The sequence below is a fragment of the Tachypleus tridentatus genome, chromosome 12 (genome assembly GCF_004210375.1).
Source record: "Tachypleus tridentatus isolate NWPU-2018 chromosome 12, ASM421037v1, whole genome shotgun sequence".
Taxonomy (NCBI): Eukaryota; Metazoa; Arthropoda; class Merostomata; order Xiphosura; family Limulidae; genus Tachypleus; species Tachypleus tridentatus.
In genome coordinates, this window is record NC_134836.1 from 87,178,952 (window position 1) to 87,200,809 (window position 21,858).

Below are 21,858 nucleotides of genomic sequence, written 5' to 3' on the forward strand. Positions count from 1 at the left end.
ACAGATGACTTTATGATCGATTACCAGTCAAATATGAAAGTAACGAAGAGATTTAAACAGCTTGTCACCGGCACTGGCCCAAGAATAGTTAAGGTAAGAATATCCTTTGGAATTGTAAATAAGATATTTCACATGGATTTACTAAATAAAAGTGATACAACAGCCGTGTTCACAAGTTTATCTAAAATATCATAGACAAACAAACGATAAGCTGTAAAACAAAAGTACAGGAGTGGTATATGGTACACTTACATGTGTTATTCAAATACTTAATGTTTAGGGGATTACTTAATGAGCCGTAAGAAGCTTTTGTGCGTACACAGTTGATTGAGTTGCGATTTTTCGATAATCATTCTCTCTAATAAATTTTGTTATATCACCTCTGAACTTTCTCAAGAAAGTTCTTGATGACTTAGAAAAAAACAAAATTTGCCACCAATGTATATTTTTAGGGAGGGTTTGGTTTGTTTTGAATTTCGCGCAAAGCTACACGAGGACTATTTGCACTAGCTGTCCATAATTTAGTGCATGTTCTAGTGTAAGACTAGAGGAAAGGTAGCTACTCATCACCCACCACCAACTTTTGGGCTACTCTTTTACCAACGAATAGTGGGATTGACCGTAACATTATAATACCTCCACGGCTGAAAGGGCGAACATGTTTGGTGCGACGGGGAGTCGAACCCGCGGCCCTCGGATTATGAGTCGAGTGCCTTATCCACATGGCCACGCCGAGCCTTTTTTTTTTTCTGTCTGAACAGTCGCACAGTTGGATACCAATATTTCATATTTATATATAATATTCATTATACCTGCTTTATAATATTTAAGATTGAATTTATTTTCATCAGGTACGAACAAAATGATTTCACATTCAAAATTTTTATAATGTGAAAGAATCGATTTGACTGAATAGATGTATTAACATGGTCAGTAGCAGAAATTAAACTAGAGTGGCACTCAGTAGAGCGCATACCTCTGCCAAGCATGCTCTGTTTTAAAAAAATACAAAAACGTGTCTGAATGTTCGTCGTTATCTACGGTCAAGAAGTATATTTCACAGGGCAGTGATAAATAACATTTTACATTTTTCTATCCAGGTTCATCAAATCCAGATCACTTTGAACTGAGTTAAAGAGGAATTATAGAGTGACAAATCCGTTATCATGTTAAAAGATGAGGTTCTTTGTTTAATATTCGTGATTTTACTCTGACCTTTACCCTACAAAAATTTGATCACTTTTATTATGAGTCACAGTACAAATGCACTGTACCTTCGCCCAAACCCATTCAGCTGTTTTTGAGCAATCTTGCTGACAAATAAACAAACACACATACAAGAGTGAAAACATAACCTGTGACCGAGGTAACAACTTAAATTGTTTTAACTCTATATTTTCTGACAGTTGATGACAACTGACACATTTATTTAAATGGATAGATGATATTAATTTTTTTTTTTTACGTTTGACTTTTTGAGAGAAAGAACGAGAAAACGTAGCTAATGATAAACATTGTGGATTTATATAAAAAAAATAACCAAATGCTGATAAACAGGAAATATGAAGGCGACATGCTATAACCTTGCTATTACTTTATAAACAGTGTAAAAAGTAATTAACTGTGCGGAAAGTACGAATTTTAATTTACAGCGTGGAGACGTATTGTTTTGTGAAAAATACCTTACGCAAATTCATCTTTTTTAAAACTCTATACCGAAAAGGAATTATTGAAATTATTACAAACAAACAACAAGAGGGAACCCTCAATAGTCGCGGTACTTCCAATTCTTTTAGGCAGGATTAAAGAAAATTAATCTACGAGACCTCCGCCTCCTTTTTTTATTAGTCCTATTTTTGTGTGCGAGCAATTCCAAGAGTAACTCGTCCGTAGATGTTAATAAAGACGGTCGAAAGATGTCTGAACAGTTATTCTTGCTTAAGGTACATAACAGACACCGTTTTCGAAAAATTTCCCGTCATCCCTTATTCATGCTACAAGCTATCCTAGTTAACAGTAAATATATCATTCGCAATCGTTGTATCCCTTATTCATGCTACAAGCTATACAAGTTAACAGTAAATATATCATTCCCAATCGTTGCATCCCTTATTCATGCTGCAAGCTATACAAGTTAACAGTAAATATATCATTCCCAATCGTTGCATCCCTTATTCATGCTACAAGGTATACTAGTTAACAGTAAATATATCATTCCCAATCGTTGCATCCCTTATTCATGCTACAAGCTATACTAGTTAACAGTAAATATATCATTCCCAATCGTTGCATCCCTTATTCATGCTACAAGCTATACTAGTTAACAGTAAATATATCATTCCCAATCGTTGCATCCCTTATTCATGCTACAAGGTATCCTAGTTAACAGTAAATATATCATTCCCAATCGTTGCATCCCTTATTCATGCTACAAGGTATCCTAGTTAACAGTAAATATATCATTCCCAATCGTTGTATCCCTTATTCATGCTACAAGCTATACTAGTTAACAGTAAATATATCATTCCCAATCGTTGCATCCCTTATTCATGCTACAAGGTATCCTAGTTAACAGTAAATATATCATTCCCAATCGTTGCATCCCTTATTCATGCTACAAGGTATCCTAGTTAACAGTAAATATATCATTCCCAATCGTTGCATCCCTTATTCATGCTACAAGGTATCCTAGTTAACAGTAAATATATCATTCCCAATCGTTGCATCCCTTATTCATGCTACAAGCTATACTAGTTAACAGTAAATATATCATTCCCAATCGTTGCATCCCTTATTCATGCTACAAGGTATCCTAGTTAACAGTAAATATATCATTCCCAATCGTTGCATCCCTTATTCATGCTACAAGGTATCCTAGTTAACAGTAAATATATCATTCCCAATCGTTGTATCCCTTATTCATGCTACAAGCTATCCTAGTTAACAGTAAATATATCATCCCCAATCGTTGTTTTTAGCCATTGAACAAGTATTAGTATGTTTTATTTCAGGATATCATATGTTTCCTTCTCACTTTGTTACTTGATATGTTTATCAAAATTTCTGTATATTTCAGATTTTTGTTCTTAATACAAACGTCACTCAAGGTAACTACTAAGTTTCTATCCTTTAGTTACTCACAAGACCGGATGAGCCATCAAGTACCTCATACGAGTTCTTTAGGGAAGACTGCAGTATCATGCGATACGCTTCAGATAACAACAGTGGTCTTTTCTGCCGGGAAGTCAGGTGATGGCTCAAGTACATAACTTTGTTATTATGAGTGTCGTTCAGTCACGTAGATAACATGAGTGCCTGGCGAGGAGAAGCTTAAGTATATACTTGTTTCAGATTTTTCTATTAAAATGTTCACATGCACATTGATATATATATATAGTCTGATACACTTTTCTCAGACAGCTCTTTGTTAGGAAATTATTAACCAAACATCTTTAATTCAACTTACCGCAGCATTTGTGAACTAGAAGTAATCTGGCCAGAGGTTTCTCTTCTTCTTCCAGTTAAAGACATGCACTAAAGCACTTGTCAACTTGATCTGCGATTGCTTTGTTATAATAAACACTACTATTATTTAGAAACTTGTATCGAGTCTCTTTCTTGTAATTAGGACTCAATCAAGGGTAGAGAAAAATTCGGCCACTGCTTCATTATACAGTACTTGTCAAAACTTCCTGTTTTGGTTTGTTTTGAACTTCGCACAAAACTACACAAGCTAGCCGTCCCTAATTTAGCAGTGTAAGACTAGAGGAAAGGCAGCTAGTCATCACCACCCATCGCCAACGAATAGTGGAATTGACCGGTCTAATTATAACGCTCCCACGGATGAAAAGGCGAGCACATTTGGTATGACGGGGATTTGAACCCGCGACCCTCAGATTACGAGTCGAGTGCCTTAACCACCAGGCCACGGCGGGCCAAACCTTCTGTTATCTTACAAATCTGAGACTAACGTGTGAGAGGATTTAGAGAACCTGAGAATATCACACATGGTAATAACCAGATAATTGAGGTTAAAAGTATTATTACAGGAAAAATTTGATTCAGCATATTTTATTGGTTAAAACGATTGGTGCTACCCCTTTAAAGCCCTTTTCCCCCACTACAGGATACATTTGTTTTTCAAGGAGATTTTTATTTGAATTCGTTTATTGGGAAATAAAGAAAGGATAATCTCAGATTTTCTTTCGATATTGTTATTATAACGGGTTAAAATGTAACATTGCACACTTATCATGGCTTGTACAGTTATTTCTAACTACTGTGTGGATATGTATGCTAATTAATACCTTCTAAAATACATTAAAATACTTTTTTCTATCATACGTATTATTTTATACCCTTTGATGATGATTACACAACTTTCTATTTATTACGTTTTAAAACTTTACCAACAGTAAGGACTGTACTTTTCAAAACTGTACCAATTCAAGTTTCGAGTTTGACACATGCAAAGTTCATTAAAAGACCACCACCCATATTTCACATCCAGCTCTCTGAAGTTATAGTATAACCCATGAATTTACTCATAACTTTCCTTATGTCGTGTCGTGAAAATGATTTCGATAAACAGTATTTATAGTATTGGTTATAAGTGAACATAAGATGTTGTAGTAAAGATGGCTTCTTATTTTTATATAGTAAATACTTTAAACCACACGTGCACAACACATGTATAATTAGAATCTCGAAAGAAAATCATCTTCTTGGAAATGTACTAAAAACCACTAATTTGAATTAAAACTAATTATAAATAAAGTAAATACTTACAAATGAAAGGTCATTCATTTGAGTTGTATAAGTGTGTAATAAAAGTGATTATAAAATAATTTCGCCTCAGCTTGTTCTCTCAAAATTAATTTTTAAATGCACGTGTCTGCTACCTCTTTGGCAAGTATTTCAACAAGTACCCAAACTATATAAATAATTGAACACTCGTGCATCATCATTAGCGCAACCGCCCGTAACCAATTAATCATTTACAAAAAGAAAAAAAATAAAACTAGCATGTGTCTGCTCCTCATCGTAATTAAGTTGTCTATATATACTAAACTCCGTCTAAGCCAATATCTAGTCAAATAAAAACTTCAATATGTCTAAGTTTATTCTGATGTGCCTATCAGTTACATTCGTTCTCTGGCGTCTATGGATCTTCATAAAAATCTAAATATATGTTATTCTCGAGCTCATATTGGCTGTATTATATGCGACACTCTGTTACTGCCTATTCCTAGGTTTACGTATGGTTCTAAAGGACAATATCCATTTCCCATAATCCTCTTCGTACACATCTTGAAAACAACAGGAACAACAACACAGACACAATCAGAACAATTACGAATCCTCTTTCTGATACCGCATGGAAATATTGTTTATAAAGTTAAAGATTTACCCAGAAATAAATATTATAAAGTGATAAATCAAACGCTTGAAATAGTACGTATAACATATAGAACATTGGACAAAATACAACCGCTACATATAAACATTGATTTTATATATATATACAAAAACCCTGATCTAAAAAATTCTTAATGCCATCTTTCCATAACATTTGCTTCAAGTATAAGGAATGGCTCGGCATGGCCAGGTGGGTTAAAGTGTGCGACTTGTAATCTGAGGGTCACGGGTTCGCATTCTCGTCGCACCAAACATGCTCGCCCTTTCAGCCGTGGTGGCGTTATAATGTGACGGTCAATCCCATTATTCGTTGGTAAAAAAGTAGCCCAAGAGTTGGTGGTGGGTGGTGATGACTAGCTGCCTTTTCTCTAGTTTTACACTGCTATATTAGGGACGGATAGCGCAGATAGCCCTCGAGTAGCTTTACGCGGAATTCAAAAAACAAACAAAAACATCAAGTGTAAGGGCAACTGCTTATTTGGGAGTAACTTAGAGTAGCGTTCGGATAAGTTATTATTGTACTTGATAATGTAGCACGATGCATGTTAAACAAAGAAGAATCTGTTGTGCTTGTAGACATTAGTGTGTATTCCTGTTTTTGTATATTTTCTTTTCAAGTATAATTTAAAAAGGAAGTAGCTTATGTTACAGACCGAATTGGAAAATGTAATTTTAATGTCAGAGTTACAGAATTTCTAAATTATATTTATAATAAACGATAACAAAGGTTATAAAAGGAAGACTGAGTGACTAGCCTAATTATAGATTTACTTGTTTATATACTTTTGCTTTTTCTATTTAGTTTGAATTTCGCGCAAAGCTACATGAGGGCTATGTCAGCGAAAGACTAGAGGGAAGGAAAGTATTTTACCATTAAATTGGTAACGGGGATTCGAACCTGGCCATACCAAGGCCTTTTCTACTTAGAGTTAACTGGTTAGAAACAAATTATCCTCGTCTTTTTACTTTCTTTCTTATGGTATCCTACATGAATCCTTACAAGTATCAGTTAGATTACCAGATATTTCTTTATCCACAGTTATTATCTCCGCTACTGAAGATGACGGAGGTTACGTTTTCACCTATGTGTGTTTGTTAGCAACATTTCTCTGCTGAATGACTTTGGATAAAAATTGACACACATTTGGACTATGGTCAAACTTAAAAGTGATTAATGTAAATTAAGGTCACAGAAAAGTCACAAAAAAACGAAACATCCTTATTAGTTAACATAGGAACCGATTTTTCACAGCGTTCTTACTCTGTTAGTCGGTCAAAAATGATCGAACTTTGGCGAATTTTGGTGGACTTGTGTAAAATATTATGCTTCATTGTCTTGTCAAAAACTTTCTAACATTAACGTTTTTACGTGATTTAACGTGTTTACGTAATTGCTTCTAAATTAACCGAACCTTTATATCTTTATTTTTATCTTCCTTATTCCAAATTACAAATTTTTACATCTTAACTCTCATAAGTGAAGTAATGAATGCAATATTGATCAAAACACATAAAAACTCAGTAGTTTATTTTATTAATTTTTGGAATTTCACACAAAAACTACTCGAGAAGTAAGTGCGCTAGACGTCGCTAATTTAGAAGTTTCAGACAAGAGGTGAAGCATCTGGCCAATATCATATATCGCCATAAAAGTCCACAGAAATTTTTCCACGGGGGGGGGGGCAAAGTACAAATCATGAGTATATATAAAAACCGAACGAATAAAGACAGAATTTTATTTCTGATTTTCCAGGAGAGCAAAATCCCCTTTACATCCTGCGCACGCCCATACCCAATGCTAACTACTGAGTTACTGTTTTTATTAACGGTTAAAACGGAGGACGAGTTTAATTGAGAGTTTGGAACTCGCGACTTATGTACGGTCTTAACCACTATCTCATATCAGCGCCTGATAAATAAAATACCTCACCTATATAATGTAATTGGTAAGATAGATTGTTTATTTGTTTGTTTTGAATTTCGCGCAAAGCTACTCGAGGGCTATCTGCGCTAACCGTCCCTAATTTAGCAGTGTAACACCAGAGGGAAGGTAGCTAATCATCACCACCCACCGTCAACTCTTGGGCTACTCTTTTACCAACTAATAGTGGTATTGACCGTCACATTATAACGCCCCCACGGCTAAAAGGGTGAGCATGTTTGGTGCGACCGGGATTCGAACCCGCGACCCTCAGATTACGAGTCGAACGCCTTAACAGGCCTGGTAAGATAGACACGGAAATAATATTTTGTTTAACCCTACAGTTTCCTAAATACATTTGTTTGTGCTATTCAGGATAAAAATGAGATAGCATTTGTTTGTTGTTTCGTTACCTTTGAACAAGAAAATGAGTAAAACAGATGATTTTCACATAGATTGGTTTCTTTCATGAGAATTATCTATACCTTCAAAACTCATGTTACTTGGATTTTAAATACTTAATAGGGTTTGACCATTTTTCTTTATATGGTTCCTTATAGTTCATTATATTTGCCGAAACAAGCCTAACCTGAACATAACCTTCATTAAAATAAGTTTGTTTTAGATAACCCATATTACTGTATCTTCATTGTCTTGCCAAAAACTTTCTCCTCAGATTGTTTTAAATAGGAATTCCCTGAAATAACACGTGTCTGTCAAATCGCACAGGTACACACACAATGGTATCTAAACCGCTACCTGAAAAATGTTTGTATTTGTGCACCTACTTATAGCTAGAAAATCACAGATGCAATTGTCACCAAACCTGGCATATATGCTCAGGTCGGAAGAAAAACGAATATAACTCATTACATTCACTCCTTATTTATCAAATAATTTATTAATATAATAAGGAACACGATTCGTAGTGCAAACTGAATAAGTTTTATGGATAACACTTTTAAGATAATTTATATTCCTCATATTTAACTAATTCAAAAACCTTACTTCCGAAACGTTTTTTCTGATGAACGCATTTAATTTCATTTTAAAAAAATACGGTAGCATATAGCCCCTCTAGAATTTCTCACAGTTAAAATGGTTTATTACCTCTGCCACCGAAGGTAGACGGAAGTTATGTTTCACCCCTGTATGTCTGTGTTTGTTTCTGTATTTGCCAGCACGGTTTATCGAAAACGGCTTAATGGATTTGGACTAAAGTTGGTATACGTTTGAACTATAACCCAATTTAGAAGTGACTAGTTTTAGTGAGTTAAGGTCAAAGGTCAAGAAAATCCTGTTAACACGGGAACCGATTTTTCACACTGTTATTGCTCTATAACAAAGTAAGAAAATATTAAAATATTGGATATTTTTTATTAAACTGTTCGATTTTAAATTTAGAGGGCTAACTGTTCTAGCCGTCCTTAATTTAGTAGTGTTAGACTAAAGCAGTGGTTCCCAACCAGGGGTGCGAGATCCATACTCCTTCAGTTTGGATAATATGTCGGATGATGAAGAACTGAAGGAAGATCTTATTGAACTGCACACAAACAGAGTTCTTGAAATACAGTTTGAAAGCAAAACTTTGGAACAATATTGGTGTTCGGCAATGGACATGTTTCCAAGACTTTGTGAAAAAGCACTAAATGTACTCATCCCATTCGTGACGACATACTTATGTGAGTGTGGATTTAGTGCCCTTTTGTCAATCAAGACAAAATATAGAAATCGCTTGTGTGCACAGGCAGACTTGCGGATTGTTATCAGCAGCAAAGCGCCACGCTTTGAAAAACTCGTAAGAAATAAACAGGAACAAAAGAGTCATTAAATTTAAATTGACTTATGAACATTTGAAGATTTCAAATTCAAAGAAATTTCATTTCATGCATGGATGAAAATTTATTTTTTTGTAGGCCATGTTGGGTTTATGCAACATTTAGTTTCTTCTAATATTTTTTTCTTTTCCAAATGTTTCTTTTTTGGTTATATGTCATTAAAAACTAATTGTAAAAATTTGTTTTGGCCACCTTCACATTTATTTTTAAATAAATAATTACTGTGAGGGGTGCGAGAACATATTAAATTTTTTTAGGGGTGTGGGACATAAAAAAGGTTGGGAACCACTGGACTAAAGGAAAGGCAGTTAGTCATCACCACCCACTGATAACTCTTGAACTACTCAACGAATAGTGGGATTGACGATCACATTATGGCAATCCACAGCTGAAAAGGCGAGCATGTTTGATGTGTCGGGGATTCGAACTAGCGACCCTCTGATTGCGAGTCAAGTGTCCTAACCACTTGGCCATGTTTTATGAAACTACGTGAACATATGTGGAATATTATTCTTCTTTGCCATTGAAATCGACGGACATACTGGCACAATTTCCTATTTCTTTAAGGGCAAATATGATCAATGATACGTGGTGGTAGTGTGCGCTGTACTGAGTGCTCCTCTAGTTTTTTTTGCCTTTTTTTTTTGCTATTGCAACAGATCTATAATGACTATGTTTATTAGACTACCAATATCGGAGAATGCTTTCGTCTGTTTTTTGCGGTTCTCCAGGAGTTAGGCAGTAAGTCTAATAAAGGACTTAAAACGCTATAAATAGAAATTGCTATGGTTACAACATAGATAAATCATTTTGTAGTTATGTTTTTAACATTAAACAAACAAATTATGTTGTGATCAACATCTTGGGTCCTTTAGTGGGTCACTGGCACTTTTGCACAGACCACCACGACAGCGACGACTTTGTCACTGTCAATGCGATATCAGCTTTACTTCATTACTAAATCTAGGAATTTCACAAGATTTCCCAAAATTTTTCAATGATTTTATTATGATGGGATTATTCTTGCATTCTAGGTAAATCCCGAATTAATCAATACTGAGATATTCTAACATTACATCAAACAATTTCATTTATCTCTCAAGCCTTTTGACGGCTCAGAGGTAGGCTTAAGGGCTTATAATGCTGAAAAGAGAAGTTAGATACTTGCAAGTGAGGACACTTTGAAGGTAGCCAATTGTGTAGCTTTGCATATACAAACAAAAAATAAACTTATCGATCAAACTTATAACGTGTAATTTAAATGAATGAAGCAGAAGTGGCGTCTCTGTAGTGGCTTTTCACGACTGCACTATTTGACCAGTCTCAATCGAACTTAGACTTTATTCTTAGAGCGAAGAGCAGTTAATATTTGGACGCGACTGCTACGTCACTCCCCAGGCTATTCTATTTATCTATACCTAAGCTCGAAGGCTTGCTTGGTATGGATTTCGTGCAAAGCTACACAAGGGCTATCTGCAATACCTGTCTTTAAGTTAGCAATGATAGACTATAGGTAAGGCAACCAACTAACATCCCCTAACGCCAACTCTGGAGCTACTCTTTTAATAACAAATATTAGGATTAAAGTTCACTTTATAACGTCCTCACGGCTGAAAGGGCGAGCAAGCACGGTGACGGCAACTTGACCCAAAACTAATATAGTGCAAGTAGACCGTCCTAACCACCAAGCTATACTAGTTATAGTATAGGGCAACGTTATGACATCCCAAGGGGTGGCATTAGGAGATTCTGAAATAGCTTCCTATTCACTCCCTGAGGGCCCTATTTCTTCCCCGTGTTTTGAACTTGTTTTGAACGAAAACTAGTTATTAAGAATAAATAAATGAAATAATTTTAAATATAATACACATGAAGTTTTAAAATTACACTTAATATGATTTGTATTTGGATACATTGGATATAAGAGTTGAGTTTCAAAAAAACCTAACCAGGATATAATATCTTACCATTTAATCTATAAAACAACTCAGTCACTGCAAGAGCACAAAGTTTCCACGAATTCAAGATGATTCACCGTAATTCTCAGTATTAAATAAGTTAGTACACATTAGATTCTAGAAGACATTAATGATGATATAATTTGTTTTTGAATAGTTTTGTTTGAGCTAAGAGAAAAACTAGGACTTAAAATACCAGGAAAGTCTTTAAACCCCAGTTTAATTTGAAATTCTCATAACAACTTTCGTAAAAACAGATATCTTCATGTAAAATAAAACAAAGACCAATAAAAGGGTAGCATTTAATATTAAAATCACAATGAAAATACTGTCATACTAGCTTTCTCATTTAAAGTTTAACGTTAACGAAATATATAGATAAATGAAGTTCATAAATAGATTCAGTGTGAGTTTTTCTGTGTACCTATCCTAACATAGTTTATTGGATCCAGAGCCATACGAATCGTTGATAGTGGCCTTTGCGATATATATAAAAGCTTGCGCTCCTCCCCAACCTATCTTTGTTTTCAAAAATACAAACTTGCACCCTCTATGGGTTGACGCTCTGTGCGGGCGTACCGATTGCAGTACCCTTGTACGGCCATAGCTGAATAATACTCAGAGTATTTGTTTGTTTTTGAATTTCTCACAAAGCTAAACAAGGGCTATCTGCACTAGCCGTTCCTAATTTAGAAGTGTAAAACTAGATGGAAGGCAGTTAGTCATCACCACCTACTGCAAACTCTTGGGCTACTTACTCTTTTACCAACGAAGCGTGGGATTGACCGCCACATAATAGGCCCCACGATTGAAAGGGGCGAGTATGTTTGATGTGAAAGGAATTTAAACCCGCGACTCTCAGATTGCGAGTAGAAAGCTCTAACTACCTGGTCATGCCGAGCTCGAAACTGTAATTGAAGTTAGAAATAAACGTATGTCTATGTTTCTATTATATTGTGGATCATACTCGTATCGTAGTAAGAAAACTTTGCGAGTGAACATAGCTTACTGGTTGAGCACAGGCCCCTGTAAGCCAAATGTCCAGGGCTAAAGTTCCGATCTTGATGTCTCTTGATGTTCACTTATCGGCTACTCCACTTAACCTAAAACTAATCAGGAAATGAGGCATATAAATCAATAACGTCTTTTCTATTTATTTTGCGAACTAAATAGTACTGAAACCCAAACAAAACAAAACGCTTTATCCATAGAAAGGCAAGCCTTAATAAGTACTTGCTTGGAACACTCACGGACGCTTATTGATTTGGGTTTGATAAAAGAGTGTGGAAATAACTTTATTTGCTCTAAAGCAGAAGCCGATGCTGTAAAGCACAGCAAAAACTTATATGTAAATATATAATTAAACATTGATATCTGACATAAATTGTTTTTGTTTGAAATTAGTTTTCACTCCTCCTATCAAAAATGTTATAAATATATATATATATATTTTTCATAGTATTCTCTGAAGTATTCTAAGTTTATAATCTAGATTCAGAATAAGTTTATTCTTGGTGTATTATATTGATTTATATACATATATGTGTGTGTGTGTTTGTGTGTATATCTGACTGCATAATCTAAGGCATATAAGTTACTAAAACAAAGCCCCCTAAATAGAACTGTTTAAAGAATATGATATTCGCCTCATTACTACATCACGTAAATATAAACATCCAGTTTTCGAAAGAACGGAATACATGCATACATCTAAAATAATAAGTCTAAATTATAGTGATTTTTCAAATATTACGTCTATAATGGATATTTAAAACCGTCGATACTTGCTGAAACTTCACAATCATAAAATTAAGGAAAACAAAAAAGACAAATCTACTGGCAAACCGTGGTTCTGAATAGATTATCTATTTTACTAATAAAGCAGAGAACAACGTTTCGACCTTCCTAGGTCATCTTTTGGTTGAGGTTACCTGAGAAGATCGAAACGTCGTTCTCTGCTTTATTAGTAAAAGTGTTAATACCCATACTAGCTGTTCTGAAATGACGTATTTGTGAAACGTTCAATCGTCTTGTTTTACCAATAGATTATGGATAGATTCTTTATAAGTTTTTCTCTGTACCTATCCTAACATAGTATGTTGGATCCAGGGCCAGACCAATCCTCGATAGTGGCCTTTGCGATACGTAAAAGCTTGCGCTCTTCCCCAATCTATCTTTGCTCTCAAAAATGCAAAAACTCAGAGATGCATACATTTGCTGCTCGGAACAAATTCTAACATTATGCAAATAATAAATGAATGAATGATAGGTTTTAGTCAACTTTATATCAAAATTATAACTTTACAATTTAATCTTCGGGACAATGACAGGGTATCGGTTTTCCGTTGCATTCTGTTATACTAATTCATAAGGCTTTAAAAGAGAGAAGCTGTTTTGTTTTAAACAGGACAGAAAGAAGAAATAATAGTCTGAAGGATGCTAACATAAGCGAGAGCGAAAGACAAATGTGATTAAAGAACATAAACTGTCACCTTTTGGCATTTAACTGAAGCTTTTGCACCTGTTGTACTTGTATTAACTTTGTCAGTGCACATACATTACTTTCTTTGAGTGTTATTAACTTGAGACCTACTTTATACAAAAGAATAGAAGGTCATCAAAGGTTTTCTTTAAGGGATTATTAAACAAAAGGATCTGACTAGCTGAACGAACACACTAGTATAACCTTGATTAGTATAACAAACAAACATTTAGAAGACGCTCTGTCACAAAGCCTCACTACATAACAAACGAGTATGATCATACAGTGAACCTTAAAACTGTTTGAAAATTCTAGTCAGAACAAAGTCAGCTTCCCGACAATGATAGACGTTCCTGTTCTGCATGTTTAGTTTCAACTGTATAAATGCTTGTGTGCATAGTAATAGTGTCAGAATTTGCATAATTTCAACTTCCTATATAAGTAATGTTTTTACAGTACAACTACGTACTTTTACAACTAAATGACAGGATTTTATTTAGGTTTTCCATCTAAAAGGCGTCCCATTACGCACATGGGTTAAACGACCAGGCATAAAATATTTATTATGATCTGGTGACAAAGGGAGCCAGTCAGCACCCCGCTACTATAAGACGGCTGTCCAACTCTTTAAGTCAAATAACGGGGTTGAATGTTATTCCCATAGTCAGCCCACAGCTAAAAGTGCGTAGCAAGTTCGGGGGCATTATATCTCTAATCCCAGGCTTTTGATAAGCAATCCAATAAGCTAACCACAAGTGTACGCTGGTCCTATTCTTGCTAACATTATGATTAGATTAGTTATAGAAAAGTAAAAATAACTTTTTCTTTGCGTCGGGGAAATTATTTCAGACCACACTAATAGATTTTCACAATTTTATATCGAAATAGAAGCACTGCAATATAAACGAGCAATTTAAAATGAAACTTCCTTGATAAATTCTGTGCAACTGATTGAAAGAAGTAACCACGAGAAAATGTTCGATGTAGCTAAGGTGAATAGACTCTAAGACTAAGGGTGGATCTATTTTGTATAAAACTGCGTTCTTTGGAGTTCATATTGAAATTGTAATTTTCTTATTTTATATACATTATCTTTCTGTTTTCATCAGCTGGATGCACATATTTAGAAAAATTCTTACGCTATCGGAGTTCCCAGAAAGGCGTGGTTCAAATGAAGACAATTCATATTTCCTTCCCCTTAAACCAAGTCATTTGAGTCTTCCTTTCAGCTTTGGTGTTCGTCTGAAAGTAATGTATACAATACCAGCTGAACAGAATTTGAAGAAAACCACCAGAAACAAAGAGTTGTACCAACATCTGTCTTAAATACACCTCTGATGAAAACTGTTAAACAAGTTATTCGACATATTATATAGCAAGGTTTAGTTAAGAATATGAGAAAAGGAGGGATAAATTTGACACCAATAGATATTTTAATTATAAGTTGTATCTTGTTACTGTTTAGTAGTTCCTTTTATTTGTTAGCACAGTAAGTCGTTTAAAGTAATAGCCATTACATAATGCTGTTTATCACAGATTAATCTAGATAGTTTATTTATCACCACAAGCTGCATACAAAACTCGAAAGTGTATTGCTGAAAATTGCAATTTGAAAAATATATTGTAAAAATTATGTTTATTCAAATAACTCTTTATTTCCATAAGAAATTTCTAAAATAATCAAATTAAAGTTACATTTTGTTTATAACATATGAAGACAAAGAAAGAAATGGGAAAACTCTCCTCAGTTTTCGCAATTTTCTGCTGCTACACTCTTTTTAAAATGAAACATACCATGTTAGACATTCTTCCATAAACTAAGTGAAAAATGAATAGGAAAAACTTACGAAATATCGTAACAAAATAATGCATTTTATTCTCCAAAACAAATATTTCATAAAAGAAATGTGGCAGGCCTATAATATCATGTATATTTGAGTATAAAATTAACACATACTCTAATACGTTTGAGTTTATGTTACTATGTTATTATTCAAACCATAATTTTTAGCCGCCACATAGCTGTTCATAGAATGTTTATTTATTTAGTTCTGAATTTCACGTCAAGTTACACAAAGGCTATCTGCACTAGCCGTCCCTAATTTAGCAGTGTAAGACTAAAGGGAAGACAGCTAGTAATCATCACTCCCTGCCAACTCTTTGGCTACTCATTTACCAACGAATAGTGGGATTGATCGTCACATTATAACGCTCCGACGACTGAAAGAGCGAGCATGTTTGGTGCGACAGGTATTCGAACCCGCGACCCTCAGACTACGAGTCGAGTTCCTTAACTCACCTGGCCATACCGGCCCTCCTCAAAGAATGACTGAATACAAACTTTTTAATTTATAGCTTTATTATATCTTGAGCGATTTGAGATCTAATTACAGTTTTAGACTCAGGAAATCAAACCCTTTCTACTAATGGTTGACCACGCCTAAGATCTCATAGATTAATCTAATTTAATCATGCCTAAAATAACTTGAATTTGACGTTAAGCTGGTTGTGATTCTGATGAGAAATAAAATTGAATGGGGTATAAACTTGCCCCACACTTGGTATTGCTGGCGCACAAAAGTATAACTAATAAACACAAAAAGAAATCTCATCCTACTCTAATCCTGCCTTAAAGAATTTCAGGTGCCGTGACTATTGAGAATTACCTTGTGTTTGTTTCTAATCTTACTCGATCATGTGGTTTGTGATGAACACAGATTTATAATCAAAATTACCTTTTTTGTCAATATTGTTTGTATAGCTGTTCTGCATCTCTTATATTAGCGCGTTTTTATCTCTGATGTTCCTGACATTATGTATAATATTCAATTTGCACTGCTTAAAAATATTCGGGACAATTAATCCACCAATAATATAGAATGCCAACGAAATGATTCGTACGAAGTTTTATTTTTGTGTTAATTATGATACAACGTCTGATAACTAAGAAGTATACTATTACATTGCCACTACAGAGAGTACATTTTTCTTTTTCTGTTTGTAATTCAGCATAAAGCTACACAAAGGGCTATCTGTGCTCTGTCCACCACGGTTATTGCAACTCGATTTGTCCACAGATACACTGCTGTGCCACTGGGGTGGGGATATGGTAAGGGGATCAAAATACTCAACATTACCTGCTACTTATATATTTCCTCTTAATCAAATAGTGATAATGACTGTCTCTTTAATAACACATTCAGACTTAAAAGTGAGAAGTGTATTCGACAGACATCTCGGGCATGAACTTTGTTCCACTTCGTACAAGCACGGCCACGCTGTCCATATTGTCGTACCGAGCCTATAGGGCATTGGCATGCATATTCAGTCATAAGCCTAACCGTGACAGCTTTGCATTGTCGAATGATCCGCATTTCGCCATGAACCAAACATATATACAGGGTGGCCCGTAAGTCCCTACCCATCCATATATCTTATGTATCCAGTGTATCTGTGTGCTGTTCCTCATTCTCGCTGTATAATATTATGCGACGCCATGTTCTGTGAGACATTTTCCTCAACATAGCAGGGGTTATTGTTCCAAATGCCGCGGTAACAGCTGCCTTCAACTTATCATTAGTATTATTGAATATAACATAACACATGGATGGGTAGGGACTTACGGGCCACCTTGCAGGATCTAGGCATATCGCTTTTGGCATCACAATTCGCATCAGTGACGTCACGTCACTACATTAACAGTACTGGTTTTGGTTATAACTGATAATTTAACACAGTGGATAAAATAACAGTACTGTCTTATTTCAGACAAGGAACTACACCAAACAGTTATGGTATATAAACATAATCATCTGGGTAAAAAGTTTGTACAAAAGATTTATTTTTAAAAAATCTTATTTACTTTTTAAACATGAAGGCATGTTTCTGTACGTTGTTTTTGTTTTTCTTCAGAGATCAGCCTAACTAATTTTAACACTAATTCAATTAAAAAGAAAAAGTAATAACTATAGAAGAAAATGTAATATAGGTGACGTGTGGTATTATTAATCCAGAAAAAAAAATCAACTTTGAAAATAATTGTTACGCTCTCTTCAAAATATTTCAAATGAATATATGAAATTTTATAATGTTCGACATGCAACTCTAGTGACAGTGAAAGTTATGTCTTTTAATACCTTTCGTGGAAATATTATCGTTAGAAAACATATATAACGTGTCAAAAAAGAAAGTACATTTGTTGTTAATCGCATATAGTAGCCTGTGGTCTGCCCATTTTATCGAAACCTAACCAAACTTCTAGCGTTATGATCCTTGGACTAACCATTGAGCCACTGGGGAAAGCAACTAAGAAATAGTGGTAGATATTTTTTATATAACCATGAAAACACTTCTGTAAGCTATACTTGAGCCTTGTTTTAACAGGGATATTAAGACGTGAATTTGACTAGTCTTATTTTTTATATAATGAAGGCAAATAAACAAACATTTCGAATCAAAAGCTTTTAATTTATTGTGAGTAATGGCCAGTGATATATATATGTATATAAATATATATATGATGAAGGGATTATGATTGCCTTAAAACCGACTGTTCGCATATAGAAAGATTCAGTCTCTGATTATCGCTGCTTTAAGGGTAGCCTACTGTAAAATCCTATTTCAAACAATTTCAAGTAAATATTATTAAACAATTATGTATCATAATTTAATAATTATGTCTTTGTTAAATTGTTAGGGAGAGCTCAGTTACTGCTACGTACAAAACCGTACAATGGACAACCTGTACTGCACCCACCATATGAAACAAATCCTCGATTTTACCGTTATTATTCCAGAGGCCTACTTCTAAACCACAGAAGAGAGAATATAATCAGCATTTACTGAAATATATGCAAATAACTATTACTTTTAAAAAGGTCGTAAACGAAATTTCAAATTTGTTTTAATTCATAATTTAAGCTGATGTATGTGCATATTATACATATAATATGTAACATATTTTACTTTCTTAAAATAAATTGGTGCGTATGTTTTACACGTGTATTATTACACCATAGCAGGTAGGCTTAACCAATATTTAGGTATTGCTGATGCCAATATATACTATAGATATTTCAGTATATACCATTAAATACTTATCAACATATCAATGAAAATATGAAGGGAATACAGCTAAATGAACATACCTCAATTGAAATATCAAGTCTATAATTATTTTCTATTATTTATACTAACGATCTGTGCTTGATGCATCTATCTCAATACAAAAGTACGCCAAAACCACAGCAGATTCTCGAAATTGAGTTCGACCACAGCCTCGTCGCTACCGTATCGAACTGGATTAGTACAAAGGTAAGCCTTCTACATCATATCACTTTAAAAAAATCAACAATTGTACGGCCCACGCCGGAAAACACGCATGAGGGAATTCATCGATGTTTCTATTGGTTAATATGTTTATGACGAAACCAATGAAATAACGCAATCGGAGTGTGAAAAGTAGATTACACACACATACTAACACTTGTTTACAACTTTCGTTTTCACTTGCTCGCAGGCGTCGTAGGTGATAGAGTTACTGACCATTCTCCTTGATAACAAAATTATCGTTTTCACTTTCAATGGCATTGTCTTCATTATTGCACAACCAACAGCGTAAAAGGTTTGCATCGCTGTTGACGCAAAACGTTGGATTCAGTTGCTCTTTACAAATACACGAAAGCAAATGTTTTATTTACGCAAACGTTACATCTTTCTAACTGGAATCAGTAGTAATTTGTCGTGTTAATACGTTCCCAGAAACTTGGCGGACTGTTCCATTGAAGTAGAAGGGTTTACAACACGTTCCAATCCGAATTTCCGCTAAACATCAACAAAACTGACAATATTCTAGAAATAATAAGGTTTCGAATTACTTCCTGGAAATATTTTTCCCACTTACGTATGAGTAGCAAAATCGTAGTAATAACCTGCAATAGAAAACAGGACTTGTGTAATAGCTTAAAAGCATAATGGATGCAAGATATACGAATAAAAAAATGTATTTTTTATGGGTTTTTTTGGGTTGAGTTATCGATAACTGGTTAATTTGACTGTCCCCCCCCCTCCTTAATATATGTTTGATCGACATAAAAACACAATTTGGTTTTATGAAGCCCTTAAATAGTTAATGCATGCGTAAAATTATAAATAAAGAGAATTTTCAGCCTGAGTGGTAACATACGTGGACTCAGGGGTCAAACGGTTAGGTCAGGTTGAGACATCACTTCGGGGTCAGCAAAAAGATTGCGGAATTTGAACATTAAAATCCGGGGTTCCATACTCTGTGTGGCCAGAGAGCAGGCAGTTTATTATGTAACAAACAAACACAGAATGGAGCACTCTATGGTTCAGCTATAGTCAACCTTAATTTTGTGATACTAACAATTGAAAAAAGCAACACCCTCCACTGCAAGGGATTTAGAGGGCTTTGAACCAAATAATGGAATTGATCGTTAGTCAAATAACGCTCCCAAGACGGTTCGGCCACAAGTTTTAAAGCAGGAACGCTAATATTCTGGGTTCGATCTCTACCGTAAACACAGTACAAATAGCCTTTTGCACTTAAAATAAAATATTAGGCATTCATTCTTGAAAGAACGGAGAGTGTTCATGAAGCTAAAAACATTTCTATTTTTACATATATATATGCGTGTTATTTCCATTGAGAATAGAACAATAATTTTTATGAAAAAATTAATTGACTCTCTCTACAGATTACTTGAAAGAGAGTTATATTTGTTTGTTTTGAATTTCGAGCAAAGTTACACGAGAGCTATCTGCGATAGCCGTCCCTAATTTAGCAGCGTAAGACTAGAGAGAAAGCAGCTAGTCATCACCGACCACCTCCAACTCCTGGGCTACTATGTTACCAATGAATAGTGGGATTGAGCGTACATTATAACGCCCGCAGACTAAAAGAGGAAGATGGTTGGTGTGGCGAGGATTCGAACGCTCGAACCTCAGATTGTGCGAGCAAGAGATAATATTAAATAATTATAAAGTCTAAGATACGAAACATATTTATGATTACGAAAAGGATCAAGTACGACACATGTACATAGATCAGAAATCTGCATTCGATCTCCATGGCGAACATGGGGTAGATAGTCCCATTTTAAAACTTGAATTTTTAGAGCCTGTGTTTTTTGATTAGAATTGTAAATACTATGAAATTAACTTTTGTCTTTTTGTTTGTAAATAAGCACAAAGCTACACAATGGGCTATCGTGCTCTACCTATCAAGGTATTAAAACCCGGATTCGAGGGTTGTACGTGCGCAAACTTATCGCTGCGCCATTGGGGACCTAGAATCTGTAAAAATGAACGACAAAAATACAATATATCAGTATTAAAGTAAATCCCCCTATTGATGGGTCAGCAGTAAATTTACTTACAACGTTAAAATCCGGGGTTCGACTTCCCATGCATAGCCCAATGAGTAGGCTTATCATTAAAACAACAACAATACTATCCTTCATCCAAAGTTCATAAATAAACACAGACAAACGTAAATTACGAAAAATGACTGCGTTAAAAACTTGCCTTAATTTTTTCTTCCAAATTTAGGTGCAAGGCATGAAACCAGATGCTCTTTTGCACAGTCTTACTGCCTACTACAATGACTGCTGTAGACTAAGCTGTTGAAATTACTTAATGCGGATTGACGAGTGCACCTGTATTCGTTTCTGTATTTAGCTCTTTCGTTTACCCATGATATCCGCGGCCTTGAACCCGTCTGCCTGCGCGTACCACAATTTTCCGTGAATTCGCAAGTTAGTTATTCAAATATGGAATTAAGGCCAGTAATTGTAGAATTCTTTGTTCTCTCAAAGCTAGTAGACCAGAAATCTGTTTACGTTTTATGACTCATATTGTTTCTGTTCTCATACATGTTTAGCTGTGGAAATATAAACAAGGTTTTCTTCTTTATTTTTTATTTTATGTAACACTTTATTTTTAGGGAGAAGACATTGTATTTAAATAAGTAGTTTCTGATGTTCCATATTGTTCTGTACTAGCACTCGTACATTGTTAGTGAGAAAGAATTCGTTAACTTTTCGGTGTGCCAAAATAGATTTTCAGTATTTCTTTATTTAACCTGAATATAGATTACAAAATTACTTCAGTTTTAAAGATAGATTTTTATCACTTCTGATAAGATCTAAATTTGTTTATGTATTTAAGTGTTTTAGATGCAGTTCTGTGTATATTGAACCTAATAATAGATGTCTAAAAACA

The 21,858-nt window shown here is 34.7% G+C and overlaps 1 protein-coding gene across 11 annotated transcripts in view; it reads right to left on the minus strand.

Moving 5' to 3' along the window:
• Positions 1-21,267, minus strand: part of LOC143233909 (growth factor receptor-bound protein 14-like) — a 46,341-nt gene extending 25,074 nt beyond the window's left edge. The window contains exons 1-4 of one of the 11 annotated variants that reach the window (XM_076470784.1): positions 21,163-21,267; positions 18,765-19,547; positions 14,757-14,859; positions 3,166-3,315 (exon numbers count right to left, since the gene is read on the minus strand). In XM_076470784.1, the coding sequence (XP_076326899.1) occupies positions 3,166-3,170 (5 nt within the window). In that variant the 5' untranslated portion in view covers positions 3,171-3,315; positions 14,757-14,859; positions 18,765-19,547; positions 21,163-21,267. Of the gene's footprint in view, positions 1-3,141; positions 3,316-3,466; positions 4,685-14,756; positions 14,860-18,764; positions 19,548-21,162 lie in introns of those variants that run through there. The other 10 variants (XM_076470781.1, XM_076470782.1, XM_076470780.1 and 7 more) reach the window with 10 other exon arrangements.
• Positions 21,268-21,858: the final 591 nt, after the last annotated feature.